The 13380-nt window shown below is 58.0% G+C and overlaps 1 protein-coding gene across 1 annotated transcript; it reads right to left on the reverse strand.

Moving 5' to 3' along the window:
* Positions 1-203: 203 nt before the first annotated feature.
* CLU (clusterin) lies at positions 204-11743 on the reverse strand. Its single transcript, XM_066209442.1, is given in 8 exon segments — positions 204-389; positions 572-801; positions 1994-2107; positions 4348-4687; positions 4689-4766; positions 7497-7667; positions 9083-9231; positions 11657-11743. Coding segments are annotated over 7 exon segments (1200 nt in total). The 5' UTR covers positions 9164-9231; positions 11657-11743.
* Positions 11744-13380: the final 1637 nt, after the last annotated feature.

The raw sequence follows: 13380 nt of genomic DNA on the forward strand, positions 1-13380 counted from the left end.
GGGGGGAGGCGACAGCGACGGTGACAATCCCCCCCTGGAAGGGGGACCCGGAGGGACGACGGCAGCAGCGGGATTTTCCAGCTACTCTCTGGGAACGACGGGGAAAAAAATCGGGATGAGGCCGGTGTTGATCCACAGGGGGGGGGGGGGGGGGGGGGGGGGGGGTTTGGGGTGTTTTATTTTTTGGGAAGGTCCCAAAGGACTCACACGGCGTTTTCCTTGAAGCGCTGCAGCGCCTGGTCGGCCACCACCTCCATGAACTTGGGGTCTTCCCAAGGGATGTCGCCGGGCACGGTCAGCTCCAGCGGCTCCGAGTCGAAGAGCTGCACCGTCACCTGCGTGTCCGGCGGCGCCGACGGATCCTCGGGATCGGGAGCCTTGGACAGCACCTGGGCAATGGGAGACGGCGGAGCCGTGCGGTGGGAGAGGCCCCCGGGAGGGCCCCCGAGCTCGGCTGCCGGCCCGGAGCTCCGTCCGGAGCCAGGAGATTCCCGGCAGGAGCACAGAGGGCCCTTTGTGGCCCCGTGTCCCACTTTGCGGCGTTGGTTCCCGGCCTGGATCCCGGCCTCACCGTGGTGACCTGCAGGAAGCCGTCGGGTCCCACGGAGTAGTTGGCCAGGCGGGACACCCATCCGAACTGGCGGTTCAGCTGGTCCAGGAGGCCGGAGGTGTTGAGCATGTCTTCCTGGAATTCCCGGAGCAGGGAGTCGTAGCGGCTGGCGAAGCGCTCGGCCACGCGCACGGCGTCCTCCAGCTGCTCCCGCAGCTCCTGCTGCGACGGGTCGGCCGGCTGCCCGCAGTCTGGGGGGACGGGGATGGGGTCAGCACGGGATGGGGGAGACCCGTCCCGTCCCGGTCCCGCCCCAATCCCATCTCAATCCCAATCCCATCATCTCAATCCCAATCCCAGCCCAATCCCATGGATCCCATCCCAGCCATCCCATCCCCCCAAAATGCACCCCAAGGCTTCAGCAGACCCACCCCAAACCCCAAACTGTGCTCCCCCTTCTCGTCCCCATCCCCATTCCCATTCCCCTCCCCAATCTCATCCCCAATCCCATCCCCATCCCATTCCTGTTCCCATTCCTGTTCCCATTTCCCATTCCCCATTCCCCATTCCCCATTCCCATTCCCATTCCCATTCCCCATTCCCATTCCCCATTCCCATTCCCCATTCCCATTCCCATTCCCCATTCCCATTCCCCATTCCCATTCCCATTCCCCATTCCCATTCCCCATTCCCATTCCCCATTCCCATTCCCATTCCCCATTCCCATTCCCATTCCCCATTCCCATTCCCCATTCCCATTCCCATTCCCCATTCCCATTCCCCATTCCCATCATTTCCCATTCCCATTCCCATTCCGATTCCCCATTCCCCATTCCCCATTCCCATTCCCATTCCCCATTCCCATTCCCCATTCTCATCATTCCCCATTCCCCATTCCCATTCCCCATTCCCATTCCCCATTCCCATTCCCCATCCCATTCCTGTTCCCATTTCCCATTCCCATTCCCATTCCCCATTCTCATCATTCCCCATTCCCATTCCCGTTCCCATTCCCCATTCCCGCTCCTGTTCCCATTCCCCATTCCCATCCCCATCATTCCCATTCCCATTCCCCATTCTCATCATTCTCCATTCCCATTCCCATCATTCCCATTCCCCATTCCCCATTCCCATTCCCCATTCCCATTCCCATTCCCATTCCCATTCCCATTCCCATCATTCCCATTCCCATTCCCATCCCCATCATTCCCATTCTCATCATTCCCATCCCCATCATTCCCATCATTCCCATCATTCCCATCATTCCCACCATTCCCGTTCCCATCCCCATCATTCCCCATTCCCATCATTCCCATCCCCATCATTCCCATCATTCCCCATTCCCATCCCCATCATTCCCATCATTCCCATTCCCATCCCCATCATTCCCATCATTCCCCATTCCCATCCCCATCATTCCCACCATTCCCGATCCCGGCTCACCCAGGGCCAGGATCTCCCGGCACTGCTCGCACTCATCCCTCATCCGCAGGCAGCCGGCCGAGTTCCGCCGGATCTCCCGGCAAACCATCCGGTCGTTGCTGAAATTCCGGGATTCTGCGGGAATTCGGGGCCACCCTCAGCGTCCCCAGATCCCCCCCAACCCCGGGAGGTCCCAGTGCCATAAAAACGGGTTTTCCCTGGAATTTGGGCCCCTCCCGTCCCCAGGGCCGCGTCGGCAGACGGTGACGGCACCGGCTGCAGCGTTCCCAAAAAAACCATCGGCTGCAATCCCCCCCACTCCAAAGAAAAACAAACCATCAGCAGAAACCCCAAAAAAACCCCAAACACCAAAAAAAAATCGGCAGGAATCCCAAAAAAACCCACAAACACCGAAAAAACATCGGCAGGAATCCCGAAAAATCACAAACACCGAGAAAACATCGGCAGGAATCCCGAAAAATCACAAACACCGAAAAAACATCGGCAGGAATCCCAAAAAATCACAAACACTGAAAAAACATCGGCAGGAATCCCAAAAAAACCCCACAAACACCGAAAAAACATCGGCAGGAATCCCGAAAAATCACAAACACTGAAAAAACATCGGCAGGAGTCCCGAAAAATCACAAACACCGAAAAAACATCGGCAGGAATCCCGAAAAATCACAAACACTGAAAAAACATCGGCAGGAATCCCGAAAAAACCCCACAAACACCGAAAAAACATCGGCAGGAATCCCGAAAAAACCCACAAACACCGAAAAAACCTTGGCAGGAATCCCGAAAAATCACAAACATCGAAAAAAACATCGGCAGGAATCCCGAAAAATCACAAACACCGAAAAAACATCGGCAGGAATCCCGAAAAATCACAAACATCGAAAAAACATCGGCAGGAATCCCAAAAAATCACAAACACCGAGAAAACATCGGCAGGAATCCCAAAAAATCACAAACACCGAAAAAACATCGGCAGGAGTCCCAAAAAATCATAGACGCCAAAAAGATCGGCAGAAATCCCGGAAAAAAAAAAACGAGGATGAGAAAACATCGGCAGGAATCCCAAAAGATCACAAACACCGAAAACACATCGGCAGGAATCCCAAAAAAACCACAACCACCTGCAACATTCCCAGGAAAACCGAAACTCCTGAAACGTTCCCGGAACGAAAAGGCTGCGATATTGCCAGGAAAACCCAAACACCTTCAGCATTCCCAAAAAACCATCAGCAGCATTCCCAGAAAAACAAAAACACCTTCAGCATTCCCAAAAAACCATCAGCAGGCTTCCTGGGAAAACTGAAACACCTTCAGCATTCCCAAAAAACCATCAGCAGGATTCCCAGGGAAACTGAAACTCCTTCAGCATTCCCAAAAAAACCCATCAGAAGCATTCCCAAAAAAACCATCAGCAGGATTCCCGGGAAAACTGAAACACCTTCAGCATTCCCAAAAAACCATCAGCAGGATTCCCAGGAAAACAAAACCGCCTGCAACATTCCCAAAAAAACCATCAGCAGGCTTCCCGGGAAAACTGAAACACCTTCAGCATTCCCAAAAAAACCATCAGCAGAATTCCCGGGAAAACTGAAACACCTTCAGCATTCCCAAAAAACCATCAGCAGGATTCCCAGGAAAACTGAAACACCTTCAGCATTCCCAAAAAACCGTCAGCAGCATTCCCGGGGAAACTGAAACACCTTCAGCATTCCCAAAAAAACCCATCAGAAGCATTCCCAAAAAAACCATCAGCAGGATTCCCGGGAAAACTGAAACACCTTCAGCATTCCCAAAAAAACCATCAGCAGCATTCCCAGGGAAACTGAAACACCTCCAGCATTCCCAAAAAACCATCAGCAGCATTCCCAGAAAAAACAAAAACACCTTCAGCATTCCCAAAAAACCATCAGCAGGATTCCCGGGAAAACTGAAACACCTTCAGCATTCCCAAAAAACCATCAGCAGGCTTCCCGGGAAAACTGAAACACCTTCAGCATTCCCAAAAAACCATCAGCAGCATTCCCAGGAAAACCCAAACACCTGCAACATTCCCAAAAAAAACCATCAGCAGGCTTCCCGGGAAAACTGAAACACCTTCAGCATTCCCAAAACACCCACCAGCAGGATTCCCAGGAAACCCCAACGCCTCCAGCATTCCCAGGAAAACCGCGTCCCCGCGACGGCCGCCAGGACCGAGGCGCGGCAACATCCCGAAATCCCAGCCCGCCGACGGCGGAGCCGGCCGTCGCCGACTTCCCGCCGGAATTCCGCCGCGCCGAGATCGAATCCCCAACGGAATCCCCATCCCGAAATTCCGCGCCCATCCCACGTTCCCGACGCCGCCCCTTTCCCACCTGGCCCGAAGCTTCCCGAGGGATTCTCCCAGCTCCCGCGGGCGTCCTCCAGCACGCGCTGGCCGATGCGGAAGAGCGGCTGGAAGAGGTCCTGGAAGCCGCGCCCGGGGCGCTGGAAAAACGGGAAGAAGTCGCCGGAGAAACGACGGGAGCGACGCGGGAAGCGCAGCCGCTGGGCCGGCGGCTCCGGCGCCTCGCGGAAAGCGCCGAAGGGCGCCTGGAAAAAGGGCCGGAGCCGCCCTCGGAGCAGGGAGGTGTCCCGGAAAATGCCGTCGACGCCGTCCTCCAGCAGCCCGAAGCGCTCCTCCAGCTCCTCCAGCTGCCGCTCCTGCCGCTCGTCCCCGCTCCAGCAGCGAGTCCAGGCGCTCGCCGGCCCCCCAGATGGAGACGGGCGACGAGCGGTTCAGGAATTCCTCCAGCTGGCAACGGGAAACGGGATCCAAATCCCGACGGGTCCCGCAGCTGGAGACCCGCTGGGAACGGGATCGGAATCCGGACAATTCCCGGGATCCCGCAGCTGGAGACCCGCTGGGAATGGGATTGAAATCCGGACAATTCCCAGGATCCCTCAGCTGCCAAAACTCTGGGAACGGGATCGGAATCCGGACAATTCCCGGGATCCCTCAGCTGGAGACCCGCTGGGAATGGGAAACGGGATCCGGACAATTCCCGGGATCCCGCAGCTGGAGACCCGCTGGGAACGGGAAACGGGATCCGGACAATTCCCGGGATCCCTCAGCTGCCAAAACTCTGGGAATGGGATCAGAATCTGGACAATTCCCGGGATCCCTCAGCTGGAGACCCGCTGGGAATGGGATCGGAATCCGGACAATTCCCGGGATCCCACAGCTGGAGACCCGCTGGGAACGGGAAACGGGATCCGGACAATTCCCGGGATCCCACAGCTGGAGATCCTCTGGGAATGGGAAACGGGATCTGGACAATTCCCGGGATCCCTCAGCTGCCAAAACTCTGGGAATGGGATCAGAATCCGGACAATTCCCGGGATCCCTCAGCTGGAGACCCGCTGGGAATGGGAAACGGGATCCGGACAATTCCCGGGATCCCGCAGCTGGAGACCCGCTGGGAATGGGAAACGGGATCCAAATCCCGACGGGTCCCGCAGCTGGAGACCCGCTGGGAATGGGATTGAAATCCGGACAATTCCCAGGATCCCTCAGCTGGAGACCCGCTGGGAATGGGATCGGAATCCGGACAATTCCCGGGATCCCTCAGCTGGAGATCCTCTGGGAACGGGAAACGGGATCTGGACAATTCCCGGGATCCCGCAGCTGGAGATCCTCTGGGAATGGGATCGGAATCCGGACAATTCCCGGGATCCCGCAGCTGGAGACCCGCTGGGAATGGAAAACGGGATCCAAATCCCGACGGGTCCCGCAGCTGGAGACCCGCTGGGAACGGGAAACGGGATCTGGACAATTCCCGGGATCCCTCAGCTGCCAAAACTCTGGGAATGGGATCGGAATCCGGACAATTCCCGGGATCCCTCAGCTGGAGACCCGCTGGGAATGGGATCGGAATCCGGACAATTCCCGGGATCCCTCAGCTGGAGACCCGCTGGGAATGGGATCGGAATCCGGACAATTCCCGGGATCCCTCAGCTGGAGACCCGCTGGGAAGGGGGATCGGGGTGGAATCCCGCCTTCCCCGCCGTTCCTGTGCGGTGTGGGATCCCCCACGGGAGAGTTTTCCGGTTCACGGGTCGGGATGAGGCTGAATTCCCCCTTTTCCCGATATCCCTCACCTGCCTGGAGCCTCTAACGGGAATGGGATCACCCCCAATCCCCTTTTCCCATGGTTTTCCCATGGTTTTCCCGCTGCTTTCCTGCTCTTTTCCCTGCTGGTTTTCCCATGGTTTTCCTGCTGTTTCCCCCTTGTTTTCCCGCTGCTTTCTCATCGTTTTCCCGCTGTTTTCCCTTTTTTTTTTTTCCTGCTGTTTTCCCCATTGTTTCCCGCTTTGTTTCCCTTCGTTTCCCCTTTATTTTCCCTTTATTTCCCCCTTGTTTCCCCCTTTGTTTTCCCCTTTATTTCCCCCTTTATTTCCCCTTTGTTTTCCCCATTTCCCCTCTGTTTTCCCCACTGTTTCTCCTTTATTTTCCCCTCGGTTTCCCCTTTATTTTCCCTCGTTTCCCCCCCGTTCCCCCTTGTTTCCTCTTTCTTTCCCCACTGTTTTTCCCTTTGTTTCCCCACTGTTTTCTCCTCGTTTTCCCCCTCTGTTTCCTCTCATTTTCCCCTCATTCCCCCCTCTGTTTCCCCCCGTTTTCCCCCTCATTTTCCCCTCATTCCCCCTCTGTTCCCCCTCATTTTCCCCCCCGTTTCCCCCTCCATTTCCCCCTCTGTGTCCCCCCTTTTTCCCCCCCCGTTTTCCCCCCCCCGTTTCCCCCCCGTTCCCCCCCGTTTTCCCCCCCGTTTCCCCCCATTTTCCCCCCCATTTCCCCCCCATTTCCCCCCCATTTTCCCCCCCCGTTTCCCCCCCCGTTTCCCCCTCGTTTCCCCCCTTTTCCCCCCCGTTTCCCCCCCCATTTTCCCCCCTTTTCCCCCCCTTTTCCCCCCCGTTTCCCCCCTTTTCCCCCCCCCCGTTTCCCCCCTTTCCCCCCCATTTTCCCCCTCTGTTTCCCCCCCTTTTCCCCCCCCGTTTCCCCCCGTTTTCCCCCTCGTTTCCCCCTCTGTTTCCCCCCGTTTCTCCCCCATTTTCCCCCCCGTTTCCCCCCTGTTTCCCCCTCTGTTTCCCCCCGTTTCCCCCTCGTTTCCCCCCTTTTCCCCCCCCGTTTCTCCCCCATTTTCCCCCCCTTTTTCCCCCCATTTTTCCCCCCGTTTCCCCCCATTTTCCCCCATTTCCCCCCCATTTCCCCCCATTTCCCCCCCCCCGTTTTCCCCCCCATTTTTCCCCCCTTTTTCCCCCCGTTTCCCCCTCTGTTCCCCCCCATTTCCCCCCATTTTCCCCCCATTTCCCCCCCATTTTTCCCCCCGTTTCCCCCCATTTTCCCCCATTTTCCCCCATTTCCCCCCCGTTTTCCCCCCCATTTTTCCCCCCGTTTCCCCCCATTTTCCCCCATTTTCCCCCCATTTTTCCCCCCCCCCATTTTCCCCCCTTTTTCCCCCCATTTTTCCCCCCGTTTCCCGCTGACCTGCCGGCCCACCACGGCGGCCCCGCTGCGGCAGGTCCTGGAGTAGAAGCGCAGGCAGCGCTGCCGCAGGCACGGCTTGCAGCGCTCCCACAGCTCCAGCGCCGACTCGTTGCAGCGCTCGCCCCGCGCCGACAGCTCCCGCTCCTTCTGCCGCGCCAGCCGCACCGCTTCCTGCCGGGAACGCCGCCCGTCGCACGGACACCGCGCCGGTCCCGGCCCCCGGGGCGCCCCCACCCCCCGCCACGGCGTTCCCGGATTCCCGGGACACCCCGATCCCCGGCACGGCGTTCCCAGATTCCCGGGACACCCCGATCCCCGCCACGGCGTTCCCGGGACACCCCGATCCCCGGCACGGCGTTCCCAGATTCCCGGGACGCCCCGATCCCCGGCACGGCGTTCCCGGGACACCCCGATCCCCGGCACGGCGTTCCCAGATTCCCGGGACACCCCGACCCCCGCCACGGCGTTCCCGGATTCCCGGGACACCCCGATCCCCGCCACGGCATTCCCGGGACACCCCGACCCCCGCCACGGCGTTCCCGGATTCCCGGGACACCCCGACCCCCGCCACGGCGTTCCCGGATTCCCGGGGACACCCCGACCCCCGCCACGGCGTTCCCAGATTCCCGGGACACCCCGATCCCCGGCACGGCGTTCCCGGGACACCCCGACCCCCGGCACGGCGTTCCCGGGACACCCCGATCCCCGGCACGGCGTTCCCGGGACACCCCGATCCCCGGCACGGAGTTCCCAGGATACCCGACCCCTGACCCGGCATTCCCAGGATACCCGACCCCCGACACAGCATTCCCAGGATATCCGCCCCCCGGCCCAGCATTCCCAGGATACCCGACCCCCGACACGGCATTCCCAGGATACCCGTCCCCCGGCCCAGCATTCCCAGGATATCCGTCCCCCGGCCCAGCATTCCAGGATACCCGACCCCCGGCCCAGCATTCCCTGTTCCCGGGACACGCCATTACAAGGATCCCGGCTACACGATTCCCAGGACAGCATCCCCCATTCCCAGCCCACCCCATTCCCAATCCATGGCGTTCCCAGCGTGGCATCCTCCATTCCCAGTCCATTCCTTTCCCAGGATGGCGTTCCCCATTCCTGGCCCATCCCATTCCCACTCCCATCCCACTCCCATTCCATCCCCATCCCAACCCTAAATCCCCAAATCCCATTCCCCATTCCCATTCCCAAATCCCATTTCCCATTCCCCAAACCCCGTTTCCCCAAACCCCAAATCCCATTTCCCAATTCCCCAAACCCCATTCCCCAAATCCCCAAACCCCAATTCCCTGTTCCCCAAACCCCAAACCCCAAATCCCAAACTCCCAAATCCCATTTCCCAATACCCCAAATCCCCATTTCCCCATTCCCCAATCCCCATTCCCCAAATCCCCAATTCCCCATTCCCCATTCCCCAATTCCCCCAATCCCCAAGTCCCCAATCCCACTCCCCAAATCCCATTTCCCCATTCCCCCATTCCCCATTCCCCAAATCCCCAATTCCCCCAATCCCCAAGTCCCCAATCCCAGTCCCCAGCCCCCACGGCGCAGCGCCCCCTGCCGGCCACCTCCTTTCCGCGGCGGGCGCCCTGGAGGCCGCGCAGCAGCTGGCGGCGCTCCCGGGAGCTGCGCTCCAGCAGGGATTTCATCCCGCGCACGCCGCGCACGGCGCTCTCCAGCTCCGCGTCCACCCGCCGGCTGCCCGCCGCCGACAGCTCTGCCCGCGCGCCGCCGCAGACGGGCCGCGGTAAACGGCGGGAAGAGGGCGCCGGAAAGCCGGGGGAACGCGCGGGAAACGGGGGGAAAAGGGGGGGAAAATTGGGGGGAATGGAGGGGGAAATGATGGGGAAATAGGGGGGAAAAGATGGGGAAATGGGGGGAAAATAGGGGGAAAGATTGGGAAAAATTGGGGGGAATGGAGGGGGAAATGATGGGGGGAAAGGGGGAAAAGATGGGGAAATGGGGGGAAAATAGGGGGAAAGATTGGGAAAAATTGGGAAAAATTGGGGTGAATGGAGGGGGAAATGATGGGGGAAAAGGGGGAAAAGATTGGGAAAAATTGGGGGGAATGGAGGGGGAAATGATGGGGGGAAAGGGGGGAAAAGATGGGAAAATGGGGGGAAAGTGGGGGGAAAGATTGGGAAAAATTGGGGGGAATGGAGGGGAAAGCGGGGGGAAAAATTGGGGAAAAGCAGGGGGAAAGGGGGGAAAAGATGGGGAAATAGGGGGAAAAGATTGGGAAAAATTGGGGGGAGTGGAGGGAAAAGCGGGGGGAAAAGTGGGGGAAAAGGGGGGAAAAGATGGGGAAATAGGGGGGAAAGTGGGGGGAAAGCAGGGGGAAATGATGGGGAAAAGGAGGGAAAAGATGGGGAAATAGGGGGGGAAAGATGGGAAAAATGGGGGGAAAGTGGGGGAAAAGATTGGGAAAAATTGGAGGGAATGGAGGGAAAAGTGGGGGAAAAGATGGGGAAATAGGGGGAAAAGACGGGGAAATAGGGGGAAGTGGGGGGAAAGATTGGGAAAAGATGGGGGAATTGAGGGAAAAGCAGGGGGAAATGATGGGGTAAAAGGAGGGAAAAGATGGGGGAAATGGGGGGAAAGTGGGGGGAAAGATTGGGAAAAATTGGGGGGAATGGAGGGAAAAGTGGGGGAAAAGTGGAGGGAAAAGATGGGGGAAATGGGGGGAAAGTGGGGGGAAAGATTGGGAAAAATTGGGGGGAATGGAGGGAAAAGTGGGGGAAAAGTGGAGGGAAAAGATGGGGGAAATGGGGGGAAATAGGGGGGAAATAAGTGGGGGAAAGAGGGGGGGAAAATTGGGGAATTGAGGGAAAAGCAGGGGGAAATGGGGGGAATGATGGGGAAAGGGAGGGAAAAGATTGGGAAAAAATTGGGGGATTGAGGGAAAAGCAGGGGGGAAATGATGGGGAAAAGGAGGGGAAAGATGGGGAAATAGGAGGGAAATTGGAAAAAAGGGGGGAAAAGATTGGGAAAAATTGGAGGAAAAGTGGGGGAAAAGCAGGGGGAAATGATGGGGAAAAGGAGGGAAAAGATGGAGGAAAACGGAGGGGAAAAAATGAGGGAAAACAGGGGGGGAAATGGGGAAAATGGAGGGAAAAGATGGGGGAAAAGTGGGGAAAATTGAGGGAAAAGCAGGGGGAGATGGGGGAAATGATGGGGAAAAGGAGGGAAAAGGGGGGGAAATTGGGGGAAAAGGGAGGGAAAAGATGGGGAGGAGTTGGGGGGAAATCGGGGGAAATCGCGGGAAAAAATGGGGGGAAATTGGGGGGAAAGCAGGAAAAAAATGGGGAAAATAAGGGGAAAAGGGGTGGGAAAGGCGGGAGGGAGGAGGAAGAGGAGGAAGAGGAGGAAGAGGAGGCTCCCAGATCCCGGGAAAAGCCATCCCAAAAATCGCTCCCGGGATCCTTGGCCAGGACTGGCCCCCTCCCCCCCCCCCGGGATAACTCTGTGTCCCCCCACCCCATTATCCCGTTATTTATTAGCCCGTTATTAGCCCGTTATTAGCCCGTTATTAGCCCGTTATTAGCCCGTTATTAGCCCATGGAGAACTCCCTGCCCCCCCCATCCTCCCCCACGGGCACAGCCCCCTCCCCAAAATTAAAACCTGGGGGTGCGACCCCTCCCAGAAATAAGACCCGTGACCCCCCCCTCCCCAAAATCCCCCCAAAATGTGACCCCGTGACCCCCCTCCCCCCAAAATTCCCCCAAAATGAGACCCCGTGCCCCCCCCCGGGATCCAAACCCCCAAAATGTGACCCCGGGACCCCCCCTCCCCCCAAAATTCCCCCAAAATGAGACCCCGTGACCCCCCCTCCCCAAAATCCCCCCAAAACTCAAACCCGTGACCCCCCCTCCCCAAAATCCCCCAAAAATGAGACCCCGTGAACCCCCCAGGGATCCAAACCCCCAAAATGTGACCCCGTGCCCCCCCCTCCCCAAAATCCCCCCAAAATAAACCCGTGACCCCCCCTCCCCAAAATCCCCCCAAAATTCAAACCCGTGACCCCCCTCCCCAAAATCCCCCCAAAATGTGACCCCGTGACCCCCCCCCTCCCCAAAATCCCCCCCAAAATGAGACCCCGCGCCCCCCCCCCAAATCCGGCGTGCCCCCCTCCCCCCCTGACCTTGGAGCTGCCCGGGGGGCAGCGGGGGCCCGCGCCCCCCCCCAGGCCAGCAGCGCCACCAGCAGCGACAGCGACAGCGCCAGCGCCATGCTCCCTGCGGGGGAGGGGACGGTGACACACCGGGGGGGGGGGGGAGGGCCGGGGGGGGTCAGGGCCCCTCCCCCACCCCGCCACGGGACTCTGACTCATCCCCTCCCCCCCCCCCCCCCCCAAAAAAACAAAACCAACCAAACCAACAATTCGGGATTTTTGGGGAATTGGAGCCAAGGGCGGCGCGCGCGGGGGGGGGATTTTTTGGGATCGGCCGGATCCAACCCCTCCCCCCCACCCCTCCCCCTCCCCCTTCCTAAAAAATAATAAAGGAGCGGCCCCGGTTCTCCCCCTCCCCCCCCCCCCCCCCCCCGGGAGTCGCCGCCCGCTCCGGGATTGTGCAATTCCCAAATTTCCCTCCCCCCCCCCCCCCCCCGGGGCCCGTCCCAAAAACTCTTGTGCAATGCGGGCCCCAACCCCCCGCAGGTGACACAGCAGCCGCTGCCATCCCATAATACCCCCCCATCCCAAAAAACATCCCCCCCAAAATAAAACCACCCCAAATCCCAAATAATTCCCAAATAAACCCCCGCTCCCAAATCCCCAAAAACCCCAAATCCCAAATCATTCCCACCCCATAAACCCCCGCTCCCAAATCCCAAAAAACCCCAAATCCCAAATAATTCCCAAATAAACCCCCGCTCCCAAATCCCAAAAAACCCCAAATCCCAAATCATTCCCAAATAAACCCCCACTCCCAAATCCCCAAAAACCCCAAATCCCAAATCATTCCCAAATAAACCCCCGCTCCCAAATCCCAAAAAACCCCAAATCCCAAATAATTCCCACCCCATAAACCCCCACTCCCAAATCCCAAAAAACCCCAAATCCCAAATAATTCCCATCCCATAAACCCCCGCTCCCAAATCCCAAAAAACCCCAAATCCCAAATCATTCCTATCCCATAAACCCCCGCTCCCAAATCCCAAAAAACCCCAAATCCCAAATCATTCCTATCCCATAAACCCCCACTCCCAAATCCCAAAAAACCCCAAATCCCAAATAATTCCCACCCCATAAACCCCCACTCCCAAATCCCAAAAAACCCCAAATCCCAAATCATTCCCACCCCATAAACCCCCGCTCCCAAATCCCAAAAAACCCCAAATCCCAAATCATTCCCACCCCATAAACCCCCGCTCCCAAATCCCCAAAAACCCCAGATCCCAAATAATTCCCATCCCATAAACCCCCGCTCCCAAATCCCAAAAAACCCAAATCCCAAATAATTCCCACCCCATAAACCCCCGTCCCAAATCCCCAAAAAACCCCAAATCCCAAATATCCTCATCCCAAATAATCCCCCCATCCCAAATAACCCCAGATCCCAGATCCCAAAAAACCCCCCAGATCCCAAATAATTCCCATCCCAAAAAACCCCCCAGATCCCAAATAATTCCCATCCCGAAAAACTCCAGATCCCAAATAATTCCCATCCCAAAAAACTCCCCAGATCCCAAATCCCAAATAACTCCCCAATCCCAAATCATCTCCCCATCCCATAACCCACCCCCCCGCATCCCAAATAACGGTCCCAAATCCCAACTAACGGTCCCAAATCCAAAAAATCCTCCCCATCCCCAAAAAAAAAATCCCCATCCCAAAAATCCCTCCCCCCGCCTTTCCTAGATCCT

Source organism: Chamaea fasciata, unplaced genomic scaffold (assembly GCF_029207755.1).
Source record: "Chamaea fasciata isolate MVZ Bird 193981 ecotype frontalis unplaced genomic scaffold, bChaFas1.0.hap1 SCAF_980, whole genome shotgun sequence".
Lineage (NCBI taxonomy): Eukaryota > Metazoa > Chordata > Aves > Passeriformes > Sylviidae > Chamaea > Chamaea fasciata.